Raw genomic sequence first — 13,180 nt, 5'->3', positions numbered from 1 at the left:
TGGCTCTCTGGCAAGCAGCATTAGATTTATTTGCAGAGCACAACAGGAAGGAGGAGCCCAGCTCTGTCCCCCACCCCATGAGTAACTGCCTGCCCTGATAAATCTGCTCCGCTGGGGAAGGAGCCCAAAGCCAAACCCAGCACAGCGTGCTTCCCCTGCCTCTGTGTCCCCAGGGCACAACACCCGCTGAGCAAGGCCAAGGGTTGCTGGAGCACAGCCTCCATCTGGGTCCTTCTGACAGCAGCATGGATTCTCTGCTGCCTGGTGCAGTGGCTGAGCATCCAGCTTTCCCTTCAGTGGGGCACCGAGCTGGGGCTTTCCTTCCTCAGATTGGGAACCCGAGGTCTTTGAGATGTGTATTGCTCTGTCAGATTCTATTAAAGTTAATCAGCAGATTCAAACCCCAGCAGGACCCCGGATAAGATGCACAGACATAGAGAGAATTGTCATATCATTCTTAATGAATATAATTAATACTTCATGGAACTCAATATCTCAACGAACAAATCGTTCACAAATAAAGTTACTGTAGTAGCCGATTATCGCCTGTAGGCACAGTCGTGTCTCAGAAACAAAATCATGATTTCATAACTGGGAGCATGGATGGGAAGAGCTGAGGTGCTTGGGCAGCTGGGTGCTGGGTGCTTGGCTGGGAGGAGGTGACCCACAAGTGCAGCAAAGGTGGTGGCAGAACACACAGAGCCATTGCTGAGTGGGATCCCTCCGTGGGAAATCTTCCCTTCTCCTATTGGCATTCCTGCTCGTGCACATCTCTCCTCCACTGTCCCTTTGTGCACTGAGCCTTCTGTAAGTGTGGTTTCCAACACGGCTTTCTTAATGCAATGCCTGTGTCCGTGTCTGTGCCACCTGGCCATGCCGGAAGCACTCTGGTGCTCAGTGGCAGAGAAGTAATTAAGACATCAAGTAATTGAGATATGGCAGATCCTGCACTGTGACGAGAGGAAGAGCTCGGCGGCTTCCTGAACAACCCAGCTGTTCTCTGCCATTTCCAGGAAAGGCCCCATGCATTCTGTGTGGTCTGACCAACCCAAGTGCCCGACTTTGGCATCCGTGGCCCAATGTACTGTCTTCAACTTTGCTGGGTCTCTCATGCTCCAGACCAGAAGGACAGTTTCCCAAGCCTGGCAGCCTTTAGTATGGGACCATTCCTCCCCAGATTCTCTTTGGACAGTATTTTTTATACAATAGGAAACTACTATACAGAATTATGATAACGTTTGCTCACCTCCAGCACACTCCTCTGCCAGAAAAAAAAATACTGAGTTCTCATCTACAAGTTATCTCGCTTCTGTGCTTTTCAGTCTGAGCTTTGGATTGCTGTAATGGCAGAGTAGCCTCAGTTAGATAATTTCTCCCTGCAAAAGCAGCTGCCTTGTGCCAGGAGTCTGCTTTAGGATCTGGAATGCTTACACTTGCCAAGGAGGATGGAGCGAGCCATGGCCGTGCACAAGCAGCCCAGCAGCCCTGTGCTGACCCAGGCTGGATCTGAGCCACTGGAGTGCAGGGACCTTCCCTGCTTGAGGCCATGGGCAGGGTGAGGGCAGGGTGAGGGCAGGGTGAGGGCAGGGTGAGGGCAGGGTGAGGGCAGGGCTGCCCCTTCCCTCTGCAGAGCACAGCTCGGAGGTCCAAGTCCTCCCTGTGGGGTGGCTCTGAGGGTCTGCACTGAGGAGTTAAAATAAAACAAGGAACTGATGACAGCGTGGGGAAGGAAACCACTGCCTGTGGTTTATCTCAAACTTTCTCTTTTACGTTGAAGGGATTATTTATTCTGCATTCAATCTTGACTCCAAGCTATCATCTTTTCCCTTTTAAACCATCCCTTTGAATCCTATCCCTCACCCCCACTTCCTCAGGGTCCCTCAGTGCACACCATGCACACACACACATCCTGCAGGTGCAGAGCTGCCCGCACAGCAGGGGAGAGGAGCTGCACAGCCCTGGAAAACCATCTCTGCCAGGAAGGTGTGCCTGTAGCCAGCAGCACGAGCAGGGGCTGGGCTCAGAACCTGCTACTTTTTCTTAAGTATGAGCGCAGCGTTTTGCCACTTGCTTACTGATCTTTCAATATTCATACGTGCACTGCAGTAGGCTGGAGCCCGGGCTTGGAAAGATCTGTCATTTTGTTACGTGGGACGCGGTGCTTTGGATTTAAGATGTCAGATTTCGAGAGCCGCAAACTACCGACTCCAGCTTTTTCCTCTCAATCCGCACCCGCGCTTCCGCTCATAGCCACGCACCACGCGGGGTCGCGTTCCTCCACCAGCCCGCACAGCTCCGTAAGGGGCGCAGGTGGGGAGCAGCGCGGCTCCCGCAGCAGCCGCAGCTCCCGGTGCGCAGCGCTCGGAGCCCCGCCGGGCCGCGCCACGTCACCGCCTTTCCGCCCCGCTGCCCGCAGCACCGGCACGGCGTTCTGCGCCCCGTCCGTGCCGTCGAGTAAATGAGCCGGCGGCAGTCCGAGCGGTGCCCTGCGCCTGCCCGCGGGCAGTGCCGAGCACATGCGCTCTTGGCCGCGGAGTTAACGAGGAGTTAACGCTGTAGCGCGCTGCTAAAGCAGCGAGGGAGCGTTCCGGCGGCATGAAGCGTAGCGACACGTCCCGATAAAGTTCTGCGAACGCAGTCAGGAGCCGGGACGGCGCGGAAGGTAAGAGCCGGGCAGAGAGTTGGCCGGATAACGAGCGGCAATAGTTTCCTTCTGTGCGGAGGTGTTGGGTTACAGCGCGAGGCTGGGCGGGGTAGGGAGAGGAGAAGGAGAACCTCACCCTGCCGCCTCCCCGCTCCTTTTCCTTCGGGCTGCCCACAGCGGATGGGCGAGCGGAGCGCGATGCTAACGGGCCCAGGGGCCGGCGGGTGTTGGGGGGGGCTGCCACGCAGGCAGGGAACGGCGGGCTGCCGGGGCTGCGGCTGAGGCTCCCCCCGCGCTGCGCTGAGCCGGGCAGGGAAGGGGACCGAGCCGCCCACCCCCAGGCAAGGCGGCCCGGACTCGCCCGGGGGGCTCGCGGGGAGGATGAACGGGCTGCGGAGGCTGTTCCGCGGCAGCGGCCGGGCGCTGGCTTTCGTCTTCGTGGCCTCTGTCATCTGGCTGCTCTTTGACATGGCCGCGCTCCGGCTCTCCTTCGGCGACAACGGCGCGCGGGCTGCGGCGGAACGGGGACGGCGGGAGCGGGAGCGGCCCTGGAGAGCCCCCCCGGAGTCGGAAGGCGGCAGCCGCCGCGACCACAGCCTCCCCAAGGCCACGGCGGCGCGGCTGGCAGCGGCCGCGGGGTCTCGCGGGGGCGCGGACGGGAGGAGCGTGCCGACGACGGCAGCGGGGGAGCGGGGGCCGGGCGGGGAGCGGAGCCCCTCGGAATCGGCAGCCCCGAGCGGAGGAGCGCGCCCAGGGGGCTCGGTGGCGGCGGTGTCCGTCCCGCACAACGTGGCACCGGCGGTCAGCGCGGCCCCGGCACGGACGGAAGACGCGGTGGCGGATCGGACCGTTCGCGGGGGCGGAGAACCGCGGGTGCCGCCGAGCAGGGCGGGAGGCAGCGCTCCGTCCCGCAAAGCCGCGTTTCCTGCAAAGCGAAATGGGACGGAGGGAGCCGCGCACGGTGCCCACGGCAGCCCGCACACGGGGGGGGGCGCCCCGACGGCCCGGGCAGCGCGGCACGGGGAGAGCAGAGGGGGAGAGAATGCAGCGTCTCCTTCTGAGCACTTTGTCCTTATTAGCAAAGAGGGGGTCAACGTGAGCAACCCTGCAGCCCCCAACTTCGGCTTTGACTCTGAGGGACACTTCACCCGGAGCCAAGCACTGCACCAAGTACTGGGGAGCAATGGCACCTCTACCACACAAGCCTCCAGCAGCACTGCAGCACCTCGCACCCCAGGCCATGGCACCTCCAGGGCAGCAGCAGCGGGACCAGGGGCGGCCCCCGAGCTGGGTGGGCAGGAGGCAGCAGGCATCGGCACTCACCGAGTCCTGGCCATGGATGTCACGCTGGCACCCAGAGACCCTCAGGCACCCGGGCAGTTTGGGCATCCGGTGACAGTCCCCGATGACAAACAAGAAGAAGCCAAAAGTCGATGGAAGGAAGGAAACTTTAATGTCTTCCTCAGCGATTTGATCCCAGTGGACCGAGCTGTAGCAGACACCAGGCCTGCTGGGTAAGCCCTGCTTCGCCGCGCTGCTGGGTGAGTGATGCTGATAATGGTGAGGCTGGGAGAACTTCCAGTGTGGCTTAACTGGCTATGCCTGCTGACCAGAGAGGTGAGCTTGGCGTATATCAGGTGTATCATATCAAGTGTTACACCATTCAGTGCTATTTGGTGTCAGCACTCATACATTTGGTTCCACACACTGCCAGTGTGCCTGGGTAGAGTAGCCTTCCCCGCCCATGAGATCGGGGGCTGGCACCCATCTGGAGAGTAGGTGGCAATCCGGCCAAAGCCACCTGCTGTGTGCCAGCACACGGATGTGCCTGTGGCCAAGACAGTGATGGGGACATCCCAGGACTGCTCCTTTTCCCACTGTTACTGTCCTGCCGTCCAGCACAGGGATTCAGCTCTGCGATCCTGGGACCTGTGGGCAGCATGGTGATTGGAAAGCAAATAATTCACAATGATAATTCATAATGAAAGGTGATGACCTCACATTGCACCACGGAGTGTTGTGTTGGGTACTAGGAACATTCCTTCCCCAAAGAGCAGTCAGGCAGTGGCACAGCTGCCCAGGGAGTGGGGGGTCACCATCCATGGGGGTGTCCCAGAGTGGGGATGTGGCACTGAGGGATGTGGGCAGCAGGCCCCCATGCCATGGGTGGGTGGGGTTGGGCGTGGGGATCCTACAGGGCTTTCCAGCCTTAATGGTTCTGTGGTTCTATAGCTCCCCATGAAATGTGCTGCTGGTTCTGTAAATGGCACTTTGGGCAGGTGGGAGAACTCTGGTGCACAGACCCTCCCGTCTCTGCCACAAGAACTATGACATGGGGTTTGTGCTGTGGCCTGTCCCCATCAGTGCACATGCATTCCCATGTTGCTCTGGGAGCCATTGGAGGTCCTTGCATGGAGGAACAGAGCAGAGGAGGAGGGAGGCAGCCATGGCAGCTTCCCAGTGAGCAGAAGGTGTCACATACAGAAGCCACCTGCACACAGAGCAAGAACTGCCTGCAGCAAAACCAGAGTTGAGGGCCAAGTGCTGGGAGCTGCAGTGCAGAACAGACCTTCAGGAGCACTGCCCACCTCTGGTCGATCAGAAATGCTACTGAGAAGGGAGCCACAGCCATTGGGTATCCGGGATAACGCCTGGCTATCCGGGTAACAACGCCTTGGCCAAACAGAGGTGGGTCCCCATGTGCCCCAGTTCCTCCTACACTGCTGCTGCAGCCCTCTAGAGCAATTTGCCTAGGATTAGGTAGGAACCTAGATTTCCTGGCCAAAACAAAGGCTGCACACTGTGTGGCACTGCGTGGTGGGGCTGAGCACCATGTGGGTCAGGGTGGCAGTGCCAGGCTGCTGCCAGGCCATGGGCAGGAGACCTGAGGGAGCAATCTCCAAAGCAGCTCCAGCAGTGTCAGAGCATACACCTTCCTGACTTCAAAGGGACATCAGCAGAACATCAAGGCTGCGGGCTGCTTTTCTTTAGAGTCCTGTCTAGGGCAGCGGTTTCAAAAGAATTTGACTTCTGCTTAACATTAGTTATATAGAATTAATATGCATGCACGTATATAAAATGTATGCGTTTATGTATGTATATTCTGTATAATGAGCAAAGAAAGGGAGCCCCAACTCGCAGAACGTGGTGAATTACCTTCGGCAGTGACAAACCCATCGCTGCCCTCCATGCAGGTGCTTGGAGCAGCAGGTTCACAACGACCTGCCGACCACCACCATCATCATGTGCTTCGTGGATGAGGTGTGGTCCACACTGCTGCGCTCGGTGCACAGCGTGCTCAGCCGCTCCCCCCCACATCTGCTCCAGGAGCTCATCTTGGTGGACGACTTCAGCACTAAAGGTGAGTGAAGCCACTTCTGCCTTGGTTAAGCTGACACAGCTGGAGCCAGAATACAATTTGTTCTTTGTTACCCACTTTGAATAGTAGTAAGAAGTTGCATTTTCTTCTCCTGATGTATTACAGTGCACGCACAGTGACTCCACGTGTGTGGCACAGACACGCAGATGGTTCCAACCTGTGCTTTGCTGTACTTTGGCTCTCTGTTGGCTTTGACTCTTCAAAATGTTAAACTGATCCAATTCTCTAAGTGGTGCTCCTTCAGGGAGCGTGCTGCCCAGACGCCTGTGTCCCTGCTGCAGATACAGACCCCTCCCCAACCACCTACAGTGAGCAAAGTAGCACAGGTGAGAGAGAAGGGACTCACGAAACGTTTTAAACAACCAACAGTATGTGCTCATACTGTTTACTCCCAGTGATGTCTTTTCAGTGTCCCTGTTCATTGTTGGACCAGATGGCCTTTAAAGGTCCCTTCCAACTCAAACGATTCTATGTGTCCATGAAAACTACATTTTGGAGTCTTTTGCCAATGGTTGTATTCCCAGCTGGGGCAGTGAACCACCCCAGCTTGTGCCCCAGACCTGCAGACACCCGTGTGTCCTGGAGAGCTTCCAGGAGCACTCTGCCCATCACTTCTCACACCTGGAAATGGGTGCAGGATGGGTCTGTCAGCCTCGCTCTGCCCTTCTCCCTCAGACTACCTCAAGGAGAAGCTGGATGCATACATGTCACAGTTCCCGAAGGTGAAAGTCCTGCACCTCAGAGAAAGGCACGGTCTCATTCGGGCCCGGCTGGCGGGCGCACAGGTGGCCACAGGTGAGACACAGCCAGGGCATCCAGGGCTCCCCATGTGGCCCAGCATGGCCAAGGGCTGCCGGCACGCACCCAGCGGTGCCACAACTCCTGCCCATAGGCACCGTGCTGACCTTCCTGGACTCACATGTGGAGTGCAATGTGGGCTGGCTGGAGCCACTGCTGGAGCGTGTCCGCCTGCACCGTGCCAGGGTGGCCTGTCCTGTCATCGAGGTGATCAGCGACAAGGACATGAGGTAACACGGCTCAGGCCATCCTGCCGTGGGAGGAGAGCCCTCTCTTTGTCTGTCAGAATGCTAATAGCGAGAAGCTGTGCATCATGACCCTCTGCCCGGCCTTCCACGGGGGGCTACACCAGAAATGAGCAGCAGCGGTCCTTGCCACTGCTTTATCACACACACCTCTTTGCCTTTTTGTGAATTTCAGGATAAGAGGTGATGGCCTCACATTGTACCAAGGGACGGTCAGGCTGGGTATTGGGAGCAATTTATTTTCAAGAGGAGTGGATGGGCAGTGGCACAGCTGCCCAGGGAGGGGGGTCAGCATCCCTGGGGGTGTCCTGGAGCCATGGGGCTGTGGCACTGAGGGATGGGGCATGGTGGGGTGGGCTGGTGAATCCTAGAGGTCTTCTCCAACCTTAATGGTTCTGCTGTTGTAGATGAAGAGAACTTCTGATGAAGTTTGTCAGAATCTTGTTTTAATTAGGTACAGACGTTCTTCTTTGTTCATTAAGGGTGACATTTCAATCAGGAATGTGACTCAGAATTCGTCATCTCCATCTCTGCCCTGTTCAGCTACATGACTGTGGACAACTTTCAGCGTGGGATTTTTACTTGGCCGATGAATTTTGGATGGAAGCAGATTCCACTAGAAGTCATTGAGAAAAACAAACTTAAGGAAACTGATATAATAAGGTCCGGACAGCAAATCTGAGAGCTTTGGGAGCCCACCTGTTTGCAGCTAGCAGCTTGCTCTGTGCGGGTGGTGTGACACAGGGCATCACCCCACCAGCCATGGCAAAGCCCCAGCCACCGAATGCTGTGTTTTTAATGTTACCTTTATCAGTTGGCCCCAAAAGGGATGGGCCCCAGGGTCTGCACTGTGAGTGCAAACCCACACACCGATCCCAGGCACCTCACAGCCCTGTTTCTGGGTGACCCCTTGGTGAAGGTGAAGGAGATGGGTGCATTCTAACCGCCTGACTTGCACCTTGCCACCTGTTGCAGGTGCCCAGTAATGGCAGGGGGCTTATTCTCCATTGAAAAGAAGTACTTCTTTGAGCTGGGGACGTATGACTCAGGACTGGATGTCTGGGGAGGTGAAAACATGGAGCTTTCATTCAAGGTAGGTTGCTCCTGGCAGCCTGTCCTGCGCGCCTGCTGTGGGCACTTCCTGCAGGCACAGCCACCTGCCCAAACATCTCTGCTCCTCAGGTCTGGATGTGCGGAGGAGAAATTGAGATCGTCCCGTGCTCCAGAGTCGGGCACATCTTCAGGAACGACAACCCCTACTCGTTCCCGAAGGATCGGGTGAGAACGGTGGAGAGGAACCTGGCGCGCGTGGCTGAGGTGTGGCTGGACGACTACAAGGAGCTGTTCTATGGCCATGCGTACCACCTGCTGCCGCGGCGCGCGGAGCTGGGCGACCTGAGCCAGCAAAAGGCGCTGCGGGAGAGGCTGCAGTGCCGCAGCTTCCGCTGGTACCTGGAGAATGTGTACCCAGACCTGGCGGCTCCCCTGGTGAAGGCCAGCGGGCTGGTATGTACCCAGTGGTGCTCTTCTTTCAACCTCCTCTCGCTGGCTTGGATTAGAGGCACGGAATCATCTTGGTGTGCCTGGTTCTGAGCAGCTTCCTGGCATGCGGTGGTGGTTTAGGTTCTTTAATCCATCATGACAGTCAGGATTCCGCTGTATTTTTATGAAGTTTCTATAAACTTCATCAAGTCTGAATTTTTATGAAGAGCTGCAAGTCGCATTTCTGAGGGGCGTTGAAGAGCCGTGCAGTTCTGTGCTATTTCATTCCGTGCCCACCAGCAGGGCGCAGCACATCGCCGCTCTGCTCCAGAACTCTGCCAAGACAACGCGCTCGGATCCTCACAGTCTATTTCTGATTGCAGTCACATCAGTAAAGTGCCTGCTTTGTTAGATGAGGTACAGCAACACCAGCAGTGCAACCCCGAGGGATCCCTGCCTGCCCTGTGTGTCTGAGTGCAGGCGCAGGAGCTCCATGGCAAGCTGGGCTTCACAGCACTAGTCTTGAGAACATGGAAAAAATGTTCCAAATTTCTGGAAAGCATTCACTTTTTTAGGAGTTCTGCTTCAACTACAATAATAAAACCCCACATCAAATCCAGCGCAGAGCAGTGAGGCCATACACAGGGACCTTTGTTTCAACGGAACCACAACCTCCTCTTCTCAGTTCTGTGCCTGTGAAAATGTCCGTGGTGCTGCCATGCTTTGTCCCAGTTCAGGCCACCTGAATTGCCCTTTTATCTTCATTCTCAAAATTTAATAGGGCAGAAAATCTGTTTTTCAGCTAGCTCTGCAAATTCCAGCTGTGCTGAACCCTAACCAAATTTACTTGGGAGCTGTGTTCTGAACAACCTGCTTATTCCCCAGGATTAATTTGGAAATTCTTCAGCAATTCTGAAAGAGGGAAAGGAACTGCATTTGCAAGGAAAGAGACAGGAGTGCACAGCCCTGCAGGGGCTGGGATTTGATGGCATCACCTGCAGCCGTGGCTGCTGCCATCCCTGTGGTGCACTGCTCTCAGCCACAGGTCATGGGCAGAGCTTGGAGCTGCTTTCAACGACCTGAACCAATGCTGTGCACTGAAAAGAGCTCATCTTGTCCTGCTTTGAGTGCTTGCAGAAGGGGCTGGGTTCAGGTTTCTGCTGCTGTAGAAATGTGTAGCAGAGCCAGTGTGCACTGACACGCACCAAAGAGCATGATGTGTGGTGGCTCTGCTTCCCCCCTTTGAGTGTGCAGTGTTAATCAGTGCTGGCACGGGCACGGCCTATGCTCTTTGTGACAGCTGATGTCTCAGTGTGCATGTTGGTGCTGTTTTTCAGCTTGTGAACGTAGCCACGGCACGCTGCATTGCCGCGCAGAACACCTCTCTGGCTCTGCAGGCCTGTGATGCTAACAACAAGGTAAGGTGCCGCACGGAGCACACTGTGCCATTGCTGTGTGTGCCCCTGCCCCTGTGAGAGCGGCTCCTGGGGTCCTGGCAGAGGGTCCCCATCAGCCATCCCTCCTGCAGGCGCAGCACTTCAACTACACCTGGCTGCGGCTGCTGCGGCACGGAGAGCTGTGCGTGGTGCCTGTGGGTGCTGCGCCGGGACTGCGGCCCTGTGGGGGCTGGGAGAGCGACCTGGCCTGGAGGCACAGCTCCATGGCAGCACGCCCTGAGCTGGTGAGTGGCATCCCAACTCCCCACAGCCCCCAGCCCTGACTGCCTGGCCACTCTCTGTCTGGAGCAGGAGGGAAGCGCCATGGCAGGGCTGTGCGCAGCAGGGCTGCACATCTGCAGTGTGGTGACAGCCACAAGCCCTGGTGGCACACCAGGTGACGGGTAGCACTTACACTGGTGTTGGTATCCACTGGTGTTCCATTCACAGTGTGGCTTTTTTTAAAGAAAAGTGTTTTGAAAAGGAAGAAAATGGGAACTTTATGACCTGTACTTCAATGCCTGTGCTGGCCCTCTGCAGGGCTTCGCTCTGAGGAACTTGGTAATACTCCTAATTTTGCAGAGAAGAACAGTAGCTGTGACTTAGCACTTCATCCTATAGCAAAGATCCCTTTCCTCTTCTGTCCAAAGCAGTAATACTTCCATGCATTAGGGGGAGAGGGGCAGCATGGCATGTGCAGTGCTTTACCTTCTGATGCCACAGTGACTGTGTCACGTTGGTGATGTAAGTTGCATTTACCATGTACAAAAAAAATCCAGTTTTTGCCCAGGCAGAAATGCATGTGTCCTTTCAGGACTGTTTCCCCTCAGTGTTACCACATGTGTGTGCAAAGCACTGCAGGCCAGGCACAGAACACCCCAATAGGAGCAGCCCTGGGACAGAGCCTGTCTGGTATGGGGAATGGGGGGAAAGATGTGTAGATGTGAACCCAAAGGATCACCCTCTCCACAGGCTGAGCACCTTGTGGTGCAGCACCAGCATCCACCTGCCTGCCTGCTCGTGCACCCAGTGCTGCTGGCCCTGAGGCTGGGTGCATGCAGTGCCACCAACCGCTACCAGCAGTGGAGGTTTGGCAGTTACCATGTGGCGTGATGGAGCACTGGGCCACTGCAAGACATCCAGCAGCAGCGACAGAGCTGAGAGTTCCTTTCCAAGCCAGAACTGAGCCAGCACAGAGAGAGCTTGGAGCACCCTGTGTAGCACAGCTGGCATAAGGACATTGGAAATGTGGTTTTCTTTCAACTGTGAGGCAAAAAACCACATCGTTTTCTGTGTTATTAAATAGAAATATTTTCTGAAATCCTCTGTCTTCTCATAAGCTGACCTTTTTAACATCCCAGAAGCAGCACGTGCTGACAGGAGTACCTCTGGGCTCCCTGCTCTGTGTGCAGCCAGCAGGGCACTGTGGGGTGGCTGTGGGCACTGTGGGGTGGCTTCGACACTGCAGCTGCACATTGCTGTCCAGCATTTACAGGCTGCTGCAGACCAGCTCACACTTCTCCTCCGAGTTCAAGAGGCACAGCGTAATGTTACCCTTCACATTGAGGATCAGTGCTGACAGCACTTGACAGCCTGCGTCTGCCAAACCATTGACTGCCCTAACAGATTTCCACAATTGGCTCCTGCTCCATATGTCTTCCTGATTTTATCTCCCCCCTTTGGTGCTGCTCGCCTGCAGTCACTATCAGAAAAATTGCACAGATGTTGTTTGTGCAGTCATGTTGTATCAGGAGCATGAATTTCATTAAATGCTGTTTGCTGACATTCAATCATTTGTCACTGAACAGTCAGAGCGTGTTCCCATGTCACAGTCACATCCCATCCCCAGCATTGTCCTTGGCATTTATCCCCCTGTGTCAGTGCTCGCTGCACTGCTGGTGTCTTTGACTCAGACCCCAGCACACCCTCAGGGACTGCTGGTGACGCACAGGGAGCACGGATCCCAGCACAGCCACACAGCTCCTAACCCAGCACAGTGACAACAGAGAGGAATTAGTTTCAGAATGAGGCTGTGCCTCCAGTCCTGACCCCCTGGAGCTGCCTCCTGTTCCCACCATGCTGTGTGCCCTAAATGTCATAGAATTACCATGGCGACTCTTAAGGTTGGAAAAGACCTCTAGGATGGCCGTGTCTGACCTCGGCCCACCCCCACCATGCCCACTGACCACATCCCTCAGAGCCACATCTCCCCAGGCCTTGAATACTCCCAGGGATGGTGACTCTACCACCCCCTGGGCAGCTGTGCCGATGCTTGACTGGCACAGGAGAAGAAATGTTTCCTAATACCCAACCTGTCCCTCCCCTGGCACAATGCGAGGCCATCACCTCTCAGCCTATTGCTGTTACCTGGAAACAGAGGCAGACCCCCACCTCACCACAACCTCCTGTCAGGAGCTGTAGAGAGCTAAAAGGGCTCCCCCGAGCCTCCCCTTCTCCACGCTGACCCATTCCAGCTCTCTCAGCCTGTGCTCTCCATGGGTCTGTGCTCAGAGCCTGTACAGCTCCATTGCCCTTCTCTGGGCGCACTCCAGGACCTCAGTGTCTTTCTGGTAGAGAAGGGCCCAAAACTGAACACAGCACTGAGGTGCAGCCTCACCAGAGCTGAGTACAGAGGGACAATCACCTCCTGCTCTGCTGGCTGCATCACTGCTGACATAACCAGGATGCTGTTGGCCTTCTTGGCCACCTGGGCACACTGCTGGCTCACGATCAGCAGCCATCCACAAACAGCCCCAGATCCTTTTCCTCCACACAGCCTTCCAGCCACTGCCCCACACCTGTAAGTGCTGCATGGGGTTGCTGTGGCCAAAGTGCAGGACCTGGCACTTGTTCTCATTGAACTTCACCCCATTGCCCTCAGCCCAGCGATCAGCCTGTCCTGATCCTCTGCAGGGCCTTCCCACAGAGCACCTGCCCTGCGCACAGCCCTGAGAATGCAAGCCAAGCACGGCAACACGGTACAGGCAGGTGATAAATGGAGACCTGCAGTGGGGTTGGAGCTGCCCACAGTGCAGCCCCTCCGGTGCCTGGGAAGGAGCAGGGGGAGCAGGCAGGTGCCAGCAGTCTGCCGGGAAGTGCTGAGCGGGGCCGGGGGAGCACCAGGCAGCGGGGAACAGACCGGCACTATGGGGCATACAACCAACCTCTGAGGTTTTTGCAAACCAAAGAGCAAATA

General features: G+C 56.3%; 1 protein-coding gene across 2 annotated transcripts; it reads left to right on the top strand.

The window, feature by feature from the left end:
• Window positions 1-2,329: 2,329 nt before the first annotated feature.
• Window positions 2,330-11,774, top strand: GALNT5 (polypeptide N-acetylgalactosaminyltransferase 5). Of its 2 annotated transcripts, none has more exons than XM_052675626.1 (10): window positions 2,330-4,158; window positions 5,839-6,005; window positions 6,699-7,051; window positions 7,474-7,520; window positions 7,610-7,729; window positions 8,042-8,159; window positions 8,249-8,572; window positions 9,886-9,966; window positions 10,077-10,229; window positions 10,957-11,774. In XM_052675626.1, the coding sequence occupies exons 1-10, from the start codon at window positions 3,026-3,028 to the stop codon at window positions 11,095-11,097; spliced, it is 2,637 nt and encodes an 878-aa protein (XP_052531586.1). In that variant the 5' UTR covers window positions 2,330-3,025; the 3' UTR covers window positions 11,098-11,774. The 2 variants fall into 2 exon arrangements, with proteins under 2 accessions (XP_052531586.1, XP_052531587.1); XM_052675627.1 differs by lacking the exon at window positions 7,474-7,520 and having other exon boundaries at window positions 2,335-4,158; window positions 6,699-6,818; window positions 6,916-7,051.
• The last annotated feature ends 1,406 nt before the right edge of the window (window positions 11,775-13,180 follow it).

This window comes from Tympanuchus pallidicinctus, unplaced genomic scaffold (assembly GCF_026119805.1).
Source record: "Tympanuchus pallidicinctus isolate F22 unplaced genomic scaffold, pur_lepc_1.0 scaffold15, whole genome shotgun sequence".
In the NCBI taxonomy this organism is placed as follows: Eukaryota; Metazoa; Chordata; class Aves; order Galliformes; family Phasianidae; genus Tympanuchus; species Tympanuchus pallidicinctus.
This window is presented reverse-complemented; position numbering and strand designations above follow the sequence as displayed.